Source organism: Cinclus cinclus, chromosome 2 (assembly GCF_963662255.1).
Source record: "Cinclus cinclus chromosome 2, bCinCin1.1, whole genome shotgun sequence".
In the NCBI taxonomy this organism is placed as follows: Eukaryota; Metazoa; Chordata; class Aves; order Passeriformes; family Cinclidae; genus Cinclus; species Cinclus cinclus.
In genome coordinates this window covers 1,160,621-1,181,039 of record NC_085047.1, presented here as the reverse complement: position 1 = coordinate 1,181,039, position 20,419 = coordinate 1,160,621, and the positions used below count along the sequence as shown (strand labels likewise).

Here is a 20,419-nt window from a genome sequence, read left to right as displayed (position 1 = left end):
CCTGTGCCTCAGTAGCAGGAAGCATCCTATTCCAGGCTTCCTTTGAGATCAAACACTGAAGAGTTCTGGGATGCTCCAAGGAAGCCGTGTGGAGGGAGGATACCTGAGAGAAAATTGACCATTTGTGGCCGCAGAGGATGGAAAAATCAGGGAAGAGACAGGCAAAATCCAGACTCCTGCACAGAGCACCGGCTCCCCTGAATTTTCTGCTCACTTCTGGACAAGCATGGCCCATATGAGCTTGGGGTGCTACAAGCAGTGATTTTTTTCAGTATTTAGCAGCCCATTTTACAGGAGAAGTACAAAGACCAACATCTTCAGCACCAGCAGCTGATTTCTGATCTTTATCACTGAACAAATCCAACACCTGTTTTTCCAGGCAGAAGAACCTGAACAAAAACACTTTAACCACTCTGGATCCTGAGCTGCTGCCCAACAATCAGCCAGTTTACAAAACCCTCCTGGGAGTGTTTCCATGGGCTCTGCCTGTGACCAGCAGCTCAGAAAAGCCCCACAGAGGTGTCTCCATCTCACACCAAAGCTCAGCCTGAGGTGTAAGGTGTATTTTCAGCTGTCAGACAGATTCATGGCAGGTTTGGTGCCAAGACTGAGGCAAACACCAGAAAAAGACCTCGACCCTCCACTGGACCAGGTTGCTCCAAGCCCCATCCAAACTGGCCTTGTAGTTTTTGTCCTGAGCTAATCTCTGCTGCACAGTGACCTGGCAAACAGAGTCAGCAGCCTGTGGCAATCTTGTCCAAAAAGCACTTGTATTTAATAATGATACCAAATACAGCTTTCTTCCCCCCACCCTGGAATTTCCACTGTGATATTCTGTGGGTCCCTTCTGTGGTCACTGCACTTGGACTGTACATGGCTACTGACTATGCTGAATACACGGTTAGGTTTTAGCAGTGCAGTACTCATATATTCTCTATAAATGTAATAAAAGATTTAGCGTTTGTTTTCATTCTGATTCTCACACATATTTCCTGTGTTTCCACAAAAAAACAAAAACAAAAAACAAAAACAAACCAACAACCCCGCCGCTAAATATGTCTCTCTCCTGCCTCCCCCAACCTTTTATTGGGCTCCAAGTAAACCTGAGTTTGTAATTCAAGTCAGTATCTGCCATCAGTTCAGGTATGTGAGTCTGATGCACACAAAGGGGGGATTTCAGTGATCCCTGATTTCAGTGGTCTCTGATTTCAGTGGTCCCTAATTTCAGTGGTCCCTGATTTCAGTGGTCTCTGATTTCAGTGGTCCCTAATTTCAGTGGTCCCTGATTTCAGTGCTCTCTGATTTCAGTGGTCCCTGATTTCAGTGGTCCCTGATTTCAGTGGTCTCTGATTTCAGTGGTCCCTGATTTCAGTGCTCCCTGATTTCAGTGGTCTCTGATTTCAGTGCTCCCTGATTTCAGTGGTCTCTGATTTCAGTGGTCTCTGATTTCAGTGGTCCCTGATTTCAGTGGTCTCTGATTTCAGTGGTCCCTGATTTCAGTGCTCCCTGATTTCAGTGGTCCCTGATTTCAGTGATCCCTGATTTCAGTGGTCTCTGATTTCAGTGGTCCCTGATTTCAGTGGTCCCTGATTTCAGTGGTCCCTGATTTCAGTGCTCCCTGCCCACTGGCTTGGCAGCACAAACATGTTTCTCAGCAGAAGAGAATGAAAATGCTCTGATGTTTACCAATGAAGGAGTTCAACTGGCCCCCTGGGATGCGCAGGTGCTCTCTACAAACAGAATGCAACACTTCTTGATCTGAAAATGGATAAAATTGCTTCAGGGCTGTCTTTTCTCTTCATATTGGGCTTTCTTATGTGTCATTTAACAGGTAGCACAACTCCCCCAGAGGTGGGAGTCCTCACTCCACTGAAGGTGCACACGGAGTCTCCAGTGCCAATCTCCAGTGCTGAGGGGAACAGGCTTTGCTGAGATGCTCTGAACACACAAACACGTACACAGGGGTGGCACAGACGAGAGAAAAAAGCAGCCTTTGTCTTTGGCTAAACCTTCTAGTTTATAGGGAATGGTTTGAGGACAGAAGCGGAACCAAAAAAAATGTTGCCAACCTCTCAGATGTATCATTTACTTAGAAAAACAAGACGGGTATACAGAACATGGTGTCTTTTTAGAAAGTTAATCTTCACTGCTCATAACAATACCCAGTTTTTGGTAACCACTACATTACCAACCTCGGAGTATAAAAGGGACTTGGTACAGGTTTACGTGTCCTTTATTAGTCTGTTTAATTCACTGCAGTCTCAGAGAAGCCTTCAGGTGTGTCCAATGCTGCCTTGATGAAACAGGGGCTAATGCAGTGAATTTCCACATGATGACCCTTGTTTGTAAATAATCACGTTTTTTGTGACAATTAAATCACAGTTTTCTTTATGAAAAAAAAGAAGAGAGGGATTGCGTTATTACCTATTTTATGTAATTAACAGTAAAATCTGCCTTGAATTCCAATATTCCCACTTTTTCTGATTTAGACCACTCGTGTCCTCATTCAAGCTTTTGCCACCTTCACGGCAAAAGGCAGGGCTTGTCAGCAAGCTCACTTTGGCCGGAGCGTTTGGGATTTTCCCCCTCCCCTGGCCTGGGAGCAATGCCTGCAGCAGCAGCACAGGCAGGTGGAGCAGGGACGGTCTCACCACAGATCCTGGCCCGGCCTCCGTGGCACCACTGATTTCCTGGAGGAACCAAACCCTGGCTGCTGGAGGCTCCTCCAGCCGGGCGAGAGCAGTGAAAAATGCAGATCCACGCAGCTCTCGCAGGATGTTTTACTGTACAGTCAGGTGCCAAATGCGAGTATTTCTTAGCAGCACAAACAGAGCCCTTTTCTTTCAGCTTCGATACTTCGGACAGTGCCTCCCTTGCAAGCAAACCTCCGATTTCCTGTGCTGCACCGCTGCGGGGTGTCCCGAGGTGACAGCAGCTGTGCCTGTGGCTTTCCCTTCTTGTTTAAAGGAGAAAAAGGGTGGATCCCAGAGAAGAGCAGCGCAAATCCCAGGACGTCAAGACTAACACTGGCCACTGACAGCCTCTGTGTTGAAGGAAATCTGCGTGGGGCTCATCTGCTGCAGCTGAGGCATCCTGGCTTCCAGGGGCTTTTCGCTGGCCGGCTGCATGGTCTGGTTCCTCTTCCTCAGCATCTGTCCGATCCCCATCATGGGGAACCTGCCCCTGCTTTTCACACAGTTGGGGCTGCCCAGCGGGTTGCTGGGGACCAGCTGGGTGGGGGACACTGCCTCCTCCTTGGCCGGATAGGCTTTCTCTTCGTAGGTGAAGGAGACCTGGGTGGGGTGGACGGGGGACGCGCTCCCCGGGGGAAACAGCGGGGACAGTGTCCTTTCACTCGAGCTTTTGTAAGGGAAATTCATCGGGGAGCCTAAAACTCTGTACTGGTGAGAAGGGGAGACCTGGTCTATCTGGTCCTCTCTGTCAACCGACTCGAAGGAGTGAACGATGTTCAGGATGAGAGGGGAGTCCTTTGCCCGGCCCCCGATCCGGGACGGCTCCGGCTGGGGAGACTCCTGCCTCTTGAGGAGCCGGGGGGTCCTGGGGGGTGGCTGCTGGACCTCCAGGTATTCCAGGGAGCTGGAAGTGACACAGCCCATCTTGGGTGCCAGGGGCTCGTGGAAGGGGCTCACGCCACCGCCGGAGTCTGCAAAGCAACGGGGGAAGGAAGCACAGGAGAACATTGCAGCTCCCAGCACTGCAGCGCCCCAAACTCAGCAGCCTGGTAAAGGCACCCGCTCCGAGGGGTCTGGGATACACCCAGAACCCAATTCCCTAACGCTGACACCATTGCATCCCGGGGAATTTATCTGCCCTTGTGCACAGGGGCAGGAGAAGTGCTGAAACTGAGGCAGGCCACTTGAAAAGGCAAGCCACAGATGTCTTCAGCTGTTTGTATTAATGATACCCTCTAACACCACGCCTGAGAAACCTCACATTTCTCCTTTCTTAGAACAGCTCTGTGTGGCTCTTGCTGGGCCCTGCACACCTAGAGACACCGGGAAGCACAATGAGTTAGTCCCTGATGGCTCTCCCTGCATTTTGGAACCAAATCTGTTCCTGGTTGCACACCTGTAAGTACGGAGCTGCAGCACTGGGCGGATTCAGGCTGTTACAGTTGGGACAGATTTGCTGCACCAACTTCAGTGAGAGCCTTCCTCCAGCAAGGGCTGAAAAGGAATGGAATAACCCTCGCAGGATTTGGCCCAGTCAAAACAAAACAAAACAAAAAAACAAAAACAACAACAGCAACAAAAAAAACAACAAAAAAAACCCCACAAAAAAAACAGCTCGTGGAGAAGATCTGCTCAGTTCCTACAGAATGCTGGCACTGCCTTATGCCAAGCTAAGCACAAGCAAGGCACGTTTTGCTGCCTCGATGGAAAGCTGTCCAAAGAACCTGACTGCCAGGTTCCCCTTAACTGAATTAACTGGTAGCTATTCCATCATCTCCCTCTCTCTCAAATCATCTAAAAAGCATCTAAAATAATTTAGGTCTGCCAGCACTCAGCCACAAATCTCACATGTGCCTCTTGTGGAGGGATGGTCTTGTCAGGGGTTGAGACCTGAATGGATGAACAGGATGAAATCTCACACTTGTCTGGTAAAAAAAAAAAAGTCCAGTCTGGCCAGTTGCTTTCTAAGACTGGCCAAAGTTATTCAAGGTGTGTCAAAACATAGTCTCCATAAGCAGAGAAATGCTTTAGCTGACATCTGCATGATTTTCAGGTTTCAGAACAAAAAAGCAGGGAGAAACCTAGAGAGTGAAAAAACAAACTGGCTTTTCTTCCCCCTGTGTCTTCCTCCCAAAAGCCACAGCAAATCTGAGCAAAATGGGCATTTTAGGCTTTGTTTTTTTACATTTTTTCATGTGAAGCATGTCCCATTCCTGACCAGCTCTCTGCTTGCAGCAGAGGTTCCTGTGCTGCCAGACAGACACTTTATTTGGACAATTTTTTACACGCTGAGCACAACAAATGATAAATTACCAAGTCACGACAATGAGCGTGAAAGCATCACAAGCCACCACTCTGAATAATCCCCTGACACCACAGTAAGTGTTTTCCACCACTGTGTTTCCCCACAGCTCTCTGCAGTGACCTCCCCTCATTTAGCTCCCTATTTAACAGTGGGCTACATCACCCTGCTGCTCCTCAGTGTCTCCCATCGAGGTGTGCAGTGCCCACACCCCATTTTCCCTGCTGACTCACTCCCCTTTTCCTCCACTCCCTTCTCCGCCCTCCTTTTGGCAGCAGTTCTCACCCACCCCTCTCAGGCTGCCCTTGGTGATTTAAGCTCTGCTCTCCTCCGGCTGTCACATCTTGTCCTTTCCCTGCTCGTGATTTCCCCCCCTCCTTTGGGTGATGGCAGTGCCTCTTTCCCATTGCTCCACCACCAGCTCCTGCCAGGGACTCCTGGAGGTCAGGGATTCTCCCGTGCTGCTCCTTAGCCCCCTGTCAGGAAAACACTGGCTGGTAGGAAGAAGCTTGGCTACCTTCTCGGGCTCTTCAGCGATCTGGGGTGTGTGGTGATGCTTTTTTTCAAAGCACCGCAGGAATTCCATCCAACACGGAAAGCCAGGACTCCTGCCTGCTGAGCACCACCACGGCTTCCTCAGGGCGGCTCCTTCCAGGTGTGCTGGCATTACCCAGACAGGGAATGCCAGCCTGGAGCCTCTGCTCACCCACGCACACCAGGCAGGGCAGGACAGGCTCAGGAACGGCACACCACACGTGCACACACACAGACCCAGCACTGGACTTTCTCCACTGACCTTTGTCCTGACCCCCAGCCTTGGCGACTTTCCGGTCCTTCAGCAGAGCCTTGGTGTTCTGGATCTGTGAGACAAGACAGGAAGAAGGATGTCTATATGAAACTGGACTTTTCTCAGTTTTCTTTGGGAGCTGACGGAGAAGAATCTCCCCTTTCTTTTCTTGCTCTTTGAGTTTTTTGTCCTTTAGGTTGTAAAACAAACAAGAAGAGTTTGGTTTACTCAAGGGAAGCTTCAGTGACCCCCAGACCCACAGGGTGGGTTAAGTACTGTGTATTTACGAGGAACTTATTCTGACCACTCAGAGTAACTAAATCCTCTGATCAGTTTGCCACGGTTTCATGGCTCCCATCCGCTCTGGCATTCAGACACTGTGAAAGCTGCTTTTGGAGAGTTAAAGGGAAAGGAAAGCTTTTCTCTTGGAGGAAGCAGATGAAGGTTTGTGCTCCTCCACACCTGAAACGCCCTACTGAAGCACCAAAAACAGTTATCAATTTCTCTTCACTCCACTCCCCCTGAGATTTAAAATGGTGAGCTGCAAAGTTTTAAAGAAGTTTGGAGCCTTTGAGCCATTTATCTTCTGTTCACACAAGATCTGGAGGAATACAGCCCTTGCTTTTACAGCATCTCTGCAACTGCACAAGACACAGAGGGGGAGAGAATTACTGAGCCAGCCCTGAGCCCTGAGTCCTAACTCCTGGTCCTGATGGGGAAGGCAGCTGAAGGTGGGATTGCAAGAAGAAGATAGGTCTGATCTCCAGTGAAGACAGAGGAAAAACAGAACCTGGGAGCAGGACTGAAGAGGAAGCCAGCTTTCAAAGCACTGTTTTGCACTGAAAATTCACTGCACCTTCTTCCAGTCACTGGATTCAGCAAACTGATTAACATCCTTTACCTGACACTGATTTCTAGGGGAGCCCAAAGTCTTACTTCGCATTAAGAAATGTGTTTTGGTGGTTTGGGGTTGTCTTTGTGGTCACAGTCCTCGTTTAAGCAACGTGTTTTGCTGCATCTGATTAAAAGGTCACTGTGAATACAAGTCTTTTTTAAAAAGTGAAGGAAAGTTCCCTCTCCCAGTTACGTGCCCGTGTTTTGGCTGGTAATTATGCACTGCTGCTCCTGATTTTCTTTTGCAAGCTTGCTCAGGTGGAGTCCATTAAAACCCTCAAAGTAAAGTGCATAGAAACATGTGAGAGAGGACAAGAAAGATGCAGAAGACAGCCTGGATTCTCCTGGGCCACTAAACATCTCTGGAAGCAAGGCAGACACAGAAGAGGCAAAAATCTGGACTCATGATGAACATTCCCAGCTCAGATGGAGCCAGGCTCCCTTCACAGATGGTGTCTGGGCACTGCTGGACTCTGCAACCTTTCAGGAGTTACAGAGTTGGAAGGAAGACCTTCAGTGACTCATAGGGCAGCGTTTTCTGTTTGAATACCGACACGGTTAGGTGGGTGACTTGGGAGAAGGAGAAGGAGAAGGAGGAGGAGAAGGAGAAGGAGAAGGAGGAGGAGGAGGAGAAGGAGAAGGAGAAGGAGAAGGAGGAGGAGGAGGAGAAGGAGAAGGAGAAGGAGAAGAAGAAGAAGAAGAAGAAGAAGAAGAAAAAGAAGAAGCCATCCCTCATCCCCTCCAACTCCTTTCCCTCTGGCTAGCTGCAGCTGGCTGGCCCTTCCACAGGCACCAAGGAGCCCCTCAGGGATCTGTGCACCTTTGCCCACCTTCAGAGGTGCCTGTCCATGCTGAGCTGGGAGCAGCAGCGTGGATCTGGCACTGCCCCACCGGCACAGCCCCTCCTGGAGAGGCCGAGGTGCCAAGGACAGCAAAAACCACAGCAGCAATACTACCACTAATAACACTGAGGGAATATCACCCTGCCACAGCAGCCAGGGGAAGGTGTACAGCTAATTCTAAGCCCACCACACTTCGTTTTCCTCCCACAGCTCCGAAACTCAGCTGTCAAGAGAGTCTTCAGCAGAGACCAGGCTCTCCCCGGGATCTTTTTATAAAGGCACTTGTGAGGATGAGACTAAGTGGTGACTATAATAAGCCCACAGGAGCCAATCCAGACTGCTGGGAGCTGTCTGCTGGTCTGGACGGGTGAGGAAGAAGCTGTGTGCTGGTTGCTGCAGCCTCTGCCTGAGTGCAGGACGTTCCAGGGCTGCAGTATTTTTAGCCTGAGAGTGCACGAGCCAAGCTGCAGCTCCTCACCTGCCAAGTGCTCCTGCCTTTGCCCTCTCCCTGCTGGTACATTCTCTCAGCCACAGCCACACACAGTTAAAGCACCCCTGGCACAGGAAATTCACGCATCCGCTGCTGGCAATTAATTATTTCATGCTGGATGGACAACACAAATTGTCTTAGAAGGATTTCTGAAACTGCTGACATTGTGAGAGGCTCGGGACCAAAGCCCTGAACTGCCAAGGTGCCGGGCACTTACATTTGAAAAGGGAAGGAAGATTTCATCCAGGAGAGTTGCAGAAGTTCCCTCTGCACTGCGGGGCCGTGTCCCGCTGCCCCACCATGCAGGAGCTGCTGTGCCGGTGTGTTGTACTTGAAGAGGCTGGGAATTACATCATCCTCTGCTATTTCCTGCCCTGACCTTGACCCTCAAAACCTACTCTTAGTCCCAGCAATGGATCTGAAAGGCAGATAAAGGGTATTTGCCTCGGCCATGTCTGGCACGGCGATGGGACAATTTTTAAAAGTTGCAAATTCCGCCTGTGAGCCCACCAGCTCCCCTGGATTCGCTCATGCCCATTCGAGACCCCTTCCACGAATGAAGAGGTGGAGAGAGCCACGGCCTCCTGCCTGCCTCCCTGTCCCTGCACAGCACTGCAGTGACCCCAGCCTGGAAACCCCCACAGCCGGAGGAGAAGAGGGGCAGGACATGGCTGCTGCCCCCCTGCCCCTCCTGAAGCCAAGTCCTTATTTCCCGTGGCTGGAGAGAGGTGGGAGAAATTCCAGGTGTGCTGAAGCAGGAGCTGACCATCCCTCCCCCTCTTATTCCCATGGCAACCTGCAGCTCTGCTCGGCTGCAGTGCCTGCCTAGGGACCAGTGGCTCCCAATTCCTGCTCTGGAAATGGTGGGAAGGCATCAGGAGAATTCCATCTCCAGCTCATGAACCTTCCTGAGCTTACAAAACCCCTTCCCCTGAGTGACAGTGGCACCCACTGAACTGGACGCTGCCAGGGCTGTGTTCCACCCAAGGGGAGGATTTTAGGAGAGATGCCTGCCTTAGTTACAGACAGCAGAAGCATCCCAGGTTGTGCCTTCACCCCTGTGTGCTGCTTCACCTGTCCTGCTACAGCACAACTAACATAATCCCCTTGTGGGGGGGCAGCCAAAGTGACAGGAAGCATTGTAGAGCCAGAGAACAGGTTGAAAAGGAGCTCAGAGCCCATCTCCACCCCCTGCCATGGGCAGGGACCCCCTCCCCTAGCCCAGACTGGCCTGCACTTCCACACTCTGTGCCCATGCAGCAGGAGAACAGGCTGTTACTACTACTACTACTACTACTATTATTATTATTATTATTATTATTGCATTTTTGTTTTATTTTTATTTATTACTGCACAGTGAGTGCACCCTGGTACATATTTCAAGACACACATGACACCCCCCTCATCCTCTAAACAGCTACCCTGGGACGAACTCTGAGTGCAGGAGAGGCTTTGCAGGGAGCTCCTCTCCCTAAGCAAGCCCACAAACCATGGCACTGCCATGAGTCTCCAGCTTTCCCCAGGGAAGGGAACTGGCCTTGCTCAGCCTGCCCTGCACGGGAGCAGAAGCTGTGAGCTGATCCCTGGAGAATGCAGAAGCCCAGAGTGCAGTGGCTCTGTCACTGCTCAGGGAAGTGACACCAGCAGCTGGTCCAGACAGAGCCAAGATGCCCCGTGCAGGATCTGAAGCGTTCAACTCCCAGGACATGCCTCTGCTTCCAGGGAACGCTGCCCTGCAACAGCTCGAGTAGGCTGTGGGAGCTTTGTGAAATATCATATTCATTGAGTCTAGCCACTGATGATCCATCTCAAGTGAGAGGGTTTTGATTTATTCAAGAAAATAATAAGTGCTTTGCCCTGATATTTCCATCTGGCTTGCAGTTCAGCTTGTCTTGCAAGCAGCCTTTATAATAAACAAAACCAGCCACGACACAAATCTGCCCCTGCAATTAGATCATCAATCCAGTGCTGAGGAGCAGCTTTGGGAACAGGCGGACTCCTCAAGAATGCTGCTCTTTGTGTTGGCAGGGAAGACTTGCACAGCTCATATTACTCCTGTAATTTCAGTGCTTGGCAAGGAATCAGCCAGGGAAGAAAAATCCAGCCATGATTTAATGCAAAATACCTTCTCTGCTTGCAAGCAAGAAGGCTGGAGACCGACAGAGCAAAAGGTTAGATCTTCTGTGTGCCCAAGGGAATTCCTTCGTGATGCAGTGGGCTGATCCTGCATCACTTCTGCTAAGGAGCAGAGAAAATTGACTTTGAAGAGTGTTGTGCTAGTGCAGCTCCTGGCAGCCAAGCCAGGGTTGGCCCGGGACACCAGGAGAGTCACCCTGGTTGTCACTCCGCTCTCTGTCCTACAGCACCAAGGTCTCAAGGCTCAGAGCCTCAGGAGCCGTCAGTTTTCATCTTTTTATAACACCAGCAACTTGCACCCCAGGATGAAGCTATGGAGCCCCCCCCGTGTTTGCGTCATTTTGCCCAAGAGAGATTTAAAAGCATTTCATTTCTTTAAAAACCCCTGAAAGTCACTTTTCTGTTTCCTCTCCAGGGGGTTACTATTTGTTTCTTCAAAAAGAAATAGCGGGAGTTATTTGTCCTGCACGGGCAAGACCACATGCCTCTCTTTTCTCCACAAACCCATCACCGTAATCACAATCACCAGGGATGCTCACATTCAACCTGCTTTCAAAGCACTTCAACCAGCTTTGGTGAGCTTTACCTCGTAGGAGTCTTTATTTGCCTTGTATTTTTCTATCTGGTATAGCTGGTTCTTGTGGCAAACACTGTCCTGGCCTTCCGCCTTCTGTGGAGAGAAAAGCACAGAAGAGCAAAATATATAGGATAATTAGAGAAAACAAACGCTTAATTACTACTGAATAGCCTGTACCCCCTCTTGGCATTCAGCAGGGGAGCACCACCTTGCAGAGATGATGGACTGGGCCCATTACACTTCAAACACCACTGGCGGCATCATTCACTCATGTGAAAAGGACCGAGGGAAGGGAAAAAACTAAGAAACTGTTGCCAAACTGGAAGGCCCAAGCTGTGCTCAGGGGTCCAGGGAGATTCCACCTGGTAAAACTTTTCAGCTGAGTTTTCACTTAAATAACTCTAAGAGCTCTTAGGCTGCTTCTTGGTGTCCTGACTCAATAAACCGTGCTGTTGGCGCACTCCAAGCAACAGAACCATCGCAGCAGAGGGATGCAGCACTTCACAGGGGATGGCCCTGGGGACATTCTGCAATTCTGTGAGATGCAGTGCCTTTCGGTGCCCTCGTGGCCCATCAGTGCTCACCCTGAGGCTGGCCAGGTAGCGCTCCAGCTTCTTGTTGAGCAGGAAGTAGATGGCCAGGGTGTGGCTGGCCCTGTTGGACAGCACGGTGTTGATGACATCGCTGTTCTTGTAGCCCAGCTTCTCAGTCATGTGCAGCAGCACGCTCTGGCTCAGGTCCTCCAGGTGAATCCTGCACAGGGAGAGGCACAGCAGGACGTTTGGGGTGTCCTCTCCGTGACGGAACACCAAGAGGAGTCCCCAAGGGCTCGGCAGCTTGGGGATGATTGGTTCCCTTCTGCCATGAGCAGAAGGAAGGGAAAGGGAAAGGACAGGTATCTGGGAATGCAGGAGCTGCAGGGAGCTGAATGGACAGGACTCTGCCCCCTGTGTCTATCCCTGACCTGTGATTTGTTACCCTGTACCTGACCACTGAAAACCATCAAGATGAGCTGGTTTTCAAGGAAAAAGAGGCAAAATCCAGCCCAGATCTGGCTTTCTGAAAAGCCCCTTTTCCTGTAATCCAACAGCACTGCTCTGAGCTTCATTCCCCCCCCCCGTCCCCCCCCACCTGCTGGACGGTATCCATGCACTAATTAGCAGGGAATTTCCAGCTGGAGAAAGGGGATGCACAGGATTGTTCCTGCAGCTCAGAATGGCAGCGCTGCTGTTCCCCCTGCCCCTGTCACAAGTACAAGCCATGCTTGTGTCTCTCTCTTCTATAAAGCCTGCAACAGCCTCAGCCAAGGCCGAGGGAAAAGCAGTGCAGGGGTCTTGTGGAAACGCCAAAGCGTTGGCTCAGTCTGAGTTAAAACCAGATTTTTCCAAAGAACTCTGCTCCTATTTAGACCTCTAAATGGGCTGGCCAGCTTCCCAGAGATACCCATCCATCTCCAGAGAAATGCTGGGTTCCAGTTTGTTTCTGGAGGATATTCCTCACTTCTAAAACCAAGCCTAATATCAGAGGGAGCTTATTTTGTAAGATTCCCCTTCCAAGGGATCCCTCCCCACCTTTCCCACTCCTGCCCCGGCTCTGACACACAGGAGTCAGACAAGATGTCGAACACAGTCTGGGAAATCTCAAATAACTCCTTCCCTTTGTTCCCTGTTCTTATGAGCACTCCTTCTGCCCCTAAGGAATGCTTGGGGTTGGGTCTTTATTTCCACAAGTACAAAAGCAAAACTTGTCTTGGCCACTGCATGTTGAGACATCTGGGCAGCAAAAGAAATTCAAGCAATTTTGACTCGAAGTGCTCAGCAAAATGGGAAATTTTTGCTTGCCTTCGGGGAATCTCTTTAACAAAAGCAAGCCTATAAAAAGCCTGGGAAAACATTCTCCTGAAAATGCAGCTTCTGCTGTTCTCTCACCTTATCTCCATGCTCTTCCCTTCCTACCATGCTCCTGTCTTGTGAACAATGGGTGTTACCCCCCAGAGCAGTGGAAGGACGCTGCAAGAACATAACACAACTCCTTCTGTGCATATTAAGAGAGGAAATTATTCTTTGCAAATTCAGCAGTGGCTTTTTCACACACTATTTCACCACGCCTTATCTGTGTCTGCACACTGAGGAAAAATTGGAGAAGTTCCATGGAAGCTGGCTCAAGTGGCACTTTCTGAGACAAGCTCAAAAGGAGCCAGGCCACGTCTTTAAATATTTAAAACTTTGCAGATTATTCTCCCTGTAAAGCTCCAGTATGACAAAGTCTAGATAGGTCAAGCCTGGGAAGTCAACTAATGAAACAAAAGTCACACTGTTTTTAAAATAATTAAATAATCTCTTTAAAGGGTTTTATCCTTTACAGCCTCACATAGCCCCTAAATTTGGAGGAGTGATACTGAGAGAATGGCTCTGCCTGTTCTTATCCCTTGGGAAACAATTCATCACAGGGGCCACTTTTATATCCTGGGGATATAATGCCCTCCTCATTTCAGGGGATGGCTCCAGTGATATCCCCAGGCATCTAAACTGCTTTCCATCCATCCATCCATCCATCCATCCATCCATCCATCCATCCATCCATCCATCCATCTTCAGGTCAAGGAATGGCACAGGGTTCCTGGCAGCTGAAGGAGGGGGAGTTATGATCTTCATTCAGGGACTCTCCTCTTAGCCAAGTTAGGACAGAAATTCTGCAGCACCGTGGAGTTTTAAGCAGCAGAATTAGGCTTTAAGCTGCTGTCTGTGCCTCGGTGCTGCTTGGCCTGTGAGCCAGCGAATCCTGCAGGTCCTGGGGGGTGTATGAGACAGAAATGGAGGGCTTTGATACAGCAAGGAGCTTTAATCTGATCAAATCCAGACATGCAATTCCAAGTGAGTTGCCTGAGGCTTCATTTACAGACACTGGAGAGGAACTCGGTATCTCCAGGGCACAAAGTCACCCTAAGGCAGAATCAGAGGGAAGTCTGATGAATCCTTACGTAAAAAGTGCCCTTGCTTCTCTCCGCTGACTGCAACTGCACACTGGTCAAAGGCAAGCAAGGTTATTTCTAACCAAACCGGACCACAAGTGTCTTCCCTTCTTTCTTTTTCCCTGGCTGGATGTCTGACTGACCGTGAGATTCGTTCTCTGCCTGCTTTTAGTCACGTAATCAGCGGGGTGCAGGGTGCAACAACCCACAAAGCAAGACCATTAAGCTCTGACCCTTCTCACCACGGTTTGCATATTCCCCACACCTGCTCACAAGACAGGCAGAGGCTCTCCTGCAGGAGCAGCTTGGCTCTGACTGACCAGCGAGGAGGAGATCAGAACTGCCTGGCACACCTTCCCCACTCCCACTTCCCGCAGCGCATTGACCAGAAGATCTGCGCCCCAGCCCACCCTGCCAATACTGCACTGCAACTGCAGCTTCTGAGTGAAGGCACTGCCCTTGGCCGCCTCAAGCAACTCAGGGCCACTCTCAGTAGTCTTTATCACGGGTTCACAGAAGCAGTTCCTGGGATCTGCCGCGTGAATGGAACTGGGACACCAGTTACGCAAGGGCGTAATGCCCGGACACGCTGGCAGGTTTTGCCCAGGCTGTCGTCCCCTGCTGTACCTGTTTGGGTAGGTGACATTGGGGGGTGCTCTTCCAGGGTAGTTCTCGTTGAGCCAGCGGTTTGCCAGGGCCTGCTGGATGTTTGGTCTCTTGGCAGGGTCCGGCTCCAGCAGAGAGCGGAGGAAGTTGATGGCAGCTGCGGAGAAAACCCCAAACGACAGCTCTGTCACCTGCTTTAGGACTTGCACTTTGGGAGGTGAGTTACTGCAGGTGTGTGGCCTGAGCAAGAGCACGCTAAAAAAAAGGCAACATTTTCCTTGCTGCCCGCTGCGATGCCCTTGAGAAAATGGAAGAACTGATAAGGGACTAGTAACTAAAACAAACAGTGATTTACAGCCACAATGATTTATAGAGTTATGAAGGAGTGGGGAGCTCAGAGCTCATTTGAAGTTTTGGAGCAGATTTACTTCATTCACACATGAGGGCAAGAGGCTGGAGCCAGGTCAGAGACAAATCACTATGGTCAGAGTAGAAGGAGATGGACCGGGGGTGAGTGGGGGGCAGGGAAGGGATGCAGACATGGGAAGGAAGACACGGCAAACTGGGCTCCTTTTGACACGATAAGGAAAAATTCTCTGGCTTCCACCCAACCCACAATCAGCTGCAGAAGGTTTTAGCCAAATTAAAAGAGTACAGCAAAATTAACAGGCTCTGCTTTGTTCTCCCGAACCTTGCACTTTCAATGACTTTCAGCCACTCCTGAGTTTCTTGGAAAAACGCTCCATTTTTAAGCCATGTGCTTCTTACATGATCAGGAGCAATGAAACCAAGTCATCTGCCTGAAATCTCACAAGAAATGCCCCCCTGAGCTGGTTCTAGGTGTGGTTCATTATTCCTCAAATTATCAAGGGTTCAATTAGGTCTGGTCATTACTCCTCCAATTATCAGGGCTGGATTCCACTGCTCCTACCTGCAATTTGAGGAGACTAGAGCACCTGTTGGTGGCACCTCAGTGGGATGGCACAGGGTGGGCTGGTGCACCAGGGGAGGGTGGAGGATGAGGAAGGGAGGGTTTCTCCCTAAACAAATCAGGGTTAGACCCAACAGGTGCCAACTGCCAACAACCTGAGCAACCTCAATGCACGATATCCTGCAAAAAATCAGGCTTCAGCTGGAGAGGGGGCTCTCTCTGTGCCAAGAAGCTTAGATGTGCAAGAGAGACTGACTGCTCTGTCTTTACCAGTTCAGCCAGGCATTTTTCCAATCTCCCTCCTCACAAAACAGTGATTTATGTGAGATGCTTTGCTTGCATGCTCGCCGGTATTTTTTGCTGTTGTCATCCTGCAGCATCCATGTTGCAGGGAGCAGCGGGAGGAGCCTACATGCGAGTTCCCAAACTTGCTGGAAGCTGCTCTCTGTGTGCCTGGAGTGCTCTTTCTCCACCCCCACTAGAGCAAACAGCAAACCCTTGTTCTCCCATTTAATCCCCTCTCGCTCCAATGCTTCCCCCGTGTCTGTGTTGGAAACCTCCCACATCCCATTGGCTCAGAGCCAGAGAAATCCCTCTTCCCCCAAACCCACCGTGATCTCCGAATCACCCAACCTCTCCTTAAAAATCCTGCTTCTCCAACCCCACCCTTTCCAAAAGGCAAATTAATTAAACAAAGCTTGTGAAGTGCCACAGATCACCAGATTCAGGCTGGGAGAAATCAGTTCTGGGGTGAAGATTCCCCCCGGAAGCTCCCAGAGAAGAGGAACAGCGCCTCGGCCAGTTTGAGCTGGGATGGCACGAGGAGATTTTCCAGCTAAGCCACACAGCTCTGGGACAGCAAAATGATTTCCCCGGGGAGCAAACAAGAAGGAAAAGGAATAAATGCAAGGTGAACACCAACTTCCTGAGCATCTGACCTCTGCTCCCCCAAAATCAATAACCAGATAGCCGCTGTTCAGGAGGCTTAACGAGAAACAGGTCCCTAAGTGGGAAAACCAAACACCAACTCCAAACCTTCCCTGTTTTGCTGCCCAGGTCGTTTCAGGTGCTCACGGTGACCCTGCGTTTTAGGTCACACGAATGAAGTGTTTTCCTGCTCAGCGGTAAGACTGGTGACCTGCGTTAAGGGCTGTGTGTTCAGTAACCGGGAAATTAAACATTGAAAGGCAACATACTGGACATGCAGAACGGCCTCCTGTAAAAATTGTCCCCTTTGTAGATGAATTTTTGGAAATTGTGACCTGACTACAATTAAAAGGTCCATCAGCCCAAGAAGTTAACGAGCACCGCGATTCCCAGAGCAGAGTTTCTGCCCGGTGACCCAAAGCCAGGAATAAATGTCCCCCTAAATCACACTGTGCCACATCACTGAGCTCACGGGGGGCAGGGACTGGTGGGTACCTTTGTCCACCGTGGGCAAAGGTTAACGTGTTTAAATCTAGCCCATTAATTTGCCATCATCTCTGCAAGCCCAGCCTGCTGGAGCTCTCACAGCATAAACAAAATCCTGCTCCTCCCTGGGGAGCGGAGTGTCAAGTGAGCTGCAGCTGCTGCAGAGAGAAAATCTGATCTCCACGGTTAGATGGCAGGATGGACGAAGCAGCAAAACAAAGGCTGCCAAAAGCTGTGCTGTCTTTTCTGCTACTCAGGCCCTGGCCTTCTACAGGGCAGAAGGTGGAACCCTGCATCTGCACTCGGAGCGTTCACCTTGTCACTCGGCTCCCAAGGGTTTCCATCCCCTTTTTCGTATTTAACCATCTTTTAATTTTATCTAAAGCCCTTTGCAAACGGGCTGGCAGGGAAGGAGACAGAAGCTCTCCACGGACAACAAATCTGCCAGAAAGAAATAAAAAGCCAGCTACCAAGCGGAGCTTGCTCCAAATGCCGACGGTGGCCTTGCTGCAAGCTGAAAAGTGACTCTGTTGCCTAGTGACACGGCTCTGAAGCAGGAATTAATATTTCTAATACTAATACATCAACTGTTTTGCATTTTGTGAACACACAAAGGTTATCCCGGGTAACTGTCCCAAAATAACTTTCTGGGCACGCGTTATTCCGTAATAAATGGGAGGCCATTTGAGTCAGTTTTATCACTCAACTCCAGTCGTGATAATGCCCAGGGATCTGTTATTCCAAAATAATCTGTTCAACCATCCTCACCCCTCTGGATGCGCAAAACTGACCAACTGCTCTACCGAAGCAACTCCACAGAATTCCACGGATTTGTTCCTTCCCTCACATTCAGCACAGCCTGGTGCTTCTCCAGAAGCCAAAGCAACAGGAATTCTGCTACATCAACTCCTGCATGCCCTTCAGAGGCCAAGGTGAAAAAAAGGAACTTCTCCCAGTCAGCACAACACATCAGCAGCACGGCTCACGATCCGCAATTCCATGCAAGAGCTCTGACCCGCCGGATCCCAACATTCCCCCTGGATTACCTGAGGAGAGCTGGGTGGGGAAGGGGTTCATTTCTTTGTCCACCATTTTTTGGTATAAGGCTCTCAAGCTGAAGGGCTCCACAGTAAAGGGCAATGTCCCGGTCAGCATGGCATACATGTTCACCCCACTGAAAGAAGACATGCAGAGAGAGAAACCCAAGTGATCAGGAACAAGGAAAAATTGAGGATTTGGAGACTGTACTTCATCTTTAACGTCTGACAGTTACTACAGGGCTGATGCCCCTGTCAGTGAGAGCATTCCAGGCCAGGCTGAGCAGGGCTCTGAGCCACCTGATCCAGCTGGGGATGCCCCTGCCCTTTGCAATAACAATTACATAACTCCAGAAGTAACTCACATGGACCAAACGTCTATTTTGGGCCCGTATTTCTTCCTTGCCAGAAGTTCAGGGGCTGCATATGCTGGGCTCCCACACTGGGTGCTGAAGGGATCAGAATAACCCAGGATTCCTGCACAGTTGCTCAATCCAAAGTCTGTGAAAGGCAGAGAGACACAGTTATGAAAGACAGACACAGTCAGACTGTGCTAGAGAGCAAGTTAAAAAGAAAGAACTTGTTTTTTTCTAAAAAGCTAAGCAATGAACTCCATAAGGAGAACAAAAAAAAAACAAAACAAAAAACAAAACTCATCCACATGCAAATATTTTATGCAATTTGCTTCTACGAGGCGCTAAATAACCAGAGGCTTCCACAAACAATGAAACAATGAGAAGAGCCTTAGAACAAAAAACTGCCTCCCAAGATTTCCGTCCTGTCTGCTCCAGTGCAGGTGTGGCTGCAGGCTGAGATGGGCTCAGGGAACAAAAAATTCCATTTATTGAGAGCTGGACTCCTTGATTCTTTGTGGGTCCTCTCCAACTCAGAATATTCTGCGAATCTCTGAAAACCACCCCTATTAAGAACATCTGATTAATTCCTCAATGTCCTCTCTCAGTCATTAATTTGTGGCTCTTTTTCCTTACCTGCACACTCATTTGCACTGGACTCACAGTGCTGGCCTGTCCTTTAGCTTTCACCCTGCTGAAAATCAAATTTGGCCGAAATCTGGGGAGTCCCTCGAGGCATTAGAAGTACCCTGACAGGGCAGACACATGAGCCCCCTTCCCTCACTAAACTAGGCAAAGATGGAAAAATGCTTACAGAAAAACCAAAATGCAATTATCAAGGGGACTGCAAGACAGGAATCACCATCTTTCACAGCTAAAGAGTTTCACTGGGGCTTGCCTGCAGAACAGCATCACAACTGGAGGGAGAAGCAAGATGATTTCCTTGCCTCTGATGGAAAACAATTATCTCCGGACACTGCTTAATCATCCCCGGGGCTTTCACTAATACTGCGTGGGATCCATTAACTTAATTAACGTGTTCATTAGCTATGGCCTGAGATGAGTTCTGTCAACTGTAAAATACTTTTAAAAACTCCCAGAAATGATATCTCCACACAGTATTGTTCCTGGTCTTTACCCTGCTGTGTCACACCAGCTCCAAATCACTTGACTGCAAAACTCGATGTTTTGCAATCACAGGATACGAGGGCTGCATTCTGTGATGGTGTCAATCAGCAGCCCTTCATCAGTATCAATGGAGACATACTCTACGAGAGCTTTTCATTCTCTTATTTGCTTCAATTGTCAACCCTTCATTCACTTCCTTCAGCTCACTCATTTCAGCATGCCCGTTGAAATGCAGAATTTGCTCAAACGGATGCATGCTGGGGACGGGGGGTTTCACAGCCACGGAAATGGGAACACTGCTGTTAACACCGTGTCAGCACATCGTGATCACAGCGTGATTTTTGTTATTCTTACTGAGGATGCATGCTTGCTGATCTCGATGAGGACAGTGTGGCCACCAGCACCGATAACCTCGCTGCCCCTGCCTGTTTCTCCCTTCTGAGAAGCCCAGCAAGTTACAGAATTCTGATCAAAGGCCACACTTGGTACCCCCAAGTAAATATTTTCCCAGGGGAGCTGCACCACTCCCACTGCTCGGGCTGTCGAGGCATCATTGCCTCCAGGGAATCCCCACCGAGCTCTGGATGCACGGCTAACCCTGGAGCAGGGAAAGAGCTGTCCAACACCAGCTCCTGGACAAGCTGGACCAGCAGAGCCCAGCAGAGCTGGATGTCCCAGCAGGATGCCAAGGACTTTGAGTGGTCTGCGGGTGGCTTTTTCGGACCACACGGGCTGGCGGACAACAAGGAGGGAGTCACTTCCAACATCTCCTACCCTGCCGTTCCTCAACTGGATTAACAGACTGCTAAGAGTAAGTCCTCTCAAAAGGGAATTCTTCCAAGGAGAATATCTGAGAGCGGGTTCTAAAGCGCCTTGTCAGGTAGCCAAAGGGAGAAACAAATCCAAGGTGCCCTTGAGCAGCTGAGGGCTCAAGGCATCCAGGTCTCACTGAAATGCATGAACAAGCAGCCACTTCAGCGCCACAGTTTCAATCTGCATTTCACCTTTTGTTCCTCCTTTCACAGCCATTACAAGAACAGCAATTTTATTTTCATTAGCCACTCCTGTGTTGACTGCTGTACAAATAGCGGAGACCAAGCTCTCACCCCACAGCAGGTAATGCAAGATGGTTTTGCAGCTCCAAGTCTCTCCTCCCAGTCATGGAAAGCGGCACTTTAATTACTCAAAACATGTTCTTCACTTCTGAACAGCCTTCCTGGGAAGGACTATGTGGTGACACAACTGGTCCTTTCTAGTAA

The 20,419-nt window shown here is 49.7% G+C and overlaps 1 protein-coding gene across 1 annotated transcript in view; it reads right to left on the bottom strand.

The window, feature by feature from the left end:
- Positions 1-3,020: 3,020 nt before the first annotated feature.
- The window catches only part of HUNK (hormonally up-regulated Neu-associated kinase), a 38,652-nt gene continuing 21,253 nt past the window's right edge, over positions 3,021-20,419 (bottom strand). Inside the window, exons 4-10 of the mRNA XM_062511087.1 lie at positions 18,045-18,180; positions 17,689-17,816; positions 14,320-14,455; positions 11,306-11,474; positions 10,731-10,814; positions 5,792-6,020; positions 3,021-3,664 (exon numbers count right to left, since the gene is read on the bottom strand). Of these exons, the coding sequence (XP_062367071.1) occupies positions 3,021-3,664; positions 5,792-6,020; positions 10,731-10,814; positions 11,306-11,474; positions 14,320-14,455; positions 17,689-17,816; positions 18,045-18,180 (1,526 nt within the window). The remainder of the gene's footprint in view (positions 3,665-5,791; positions 6,021-10,730; positions 10,815-11,305; positions 11,475-14,319; positions 14,456-17,688; positions 17,817-18,044; positions 18,181-20,419) is intronic.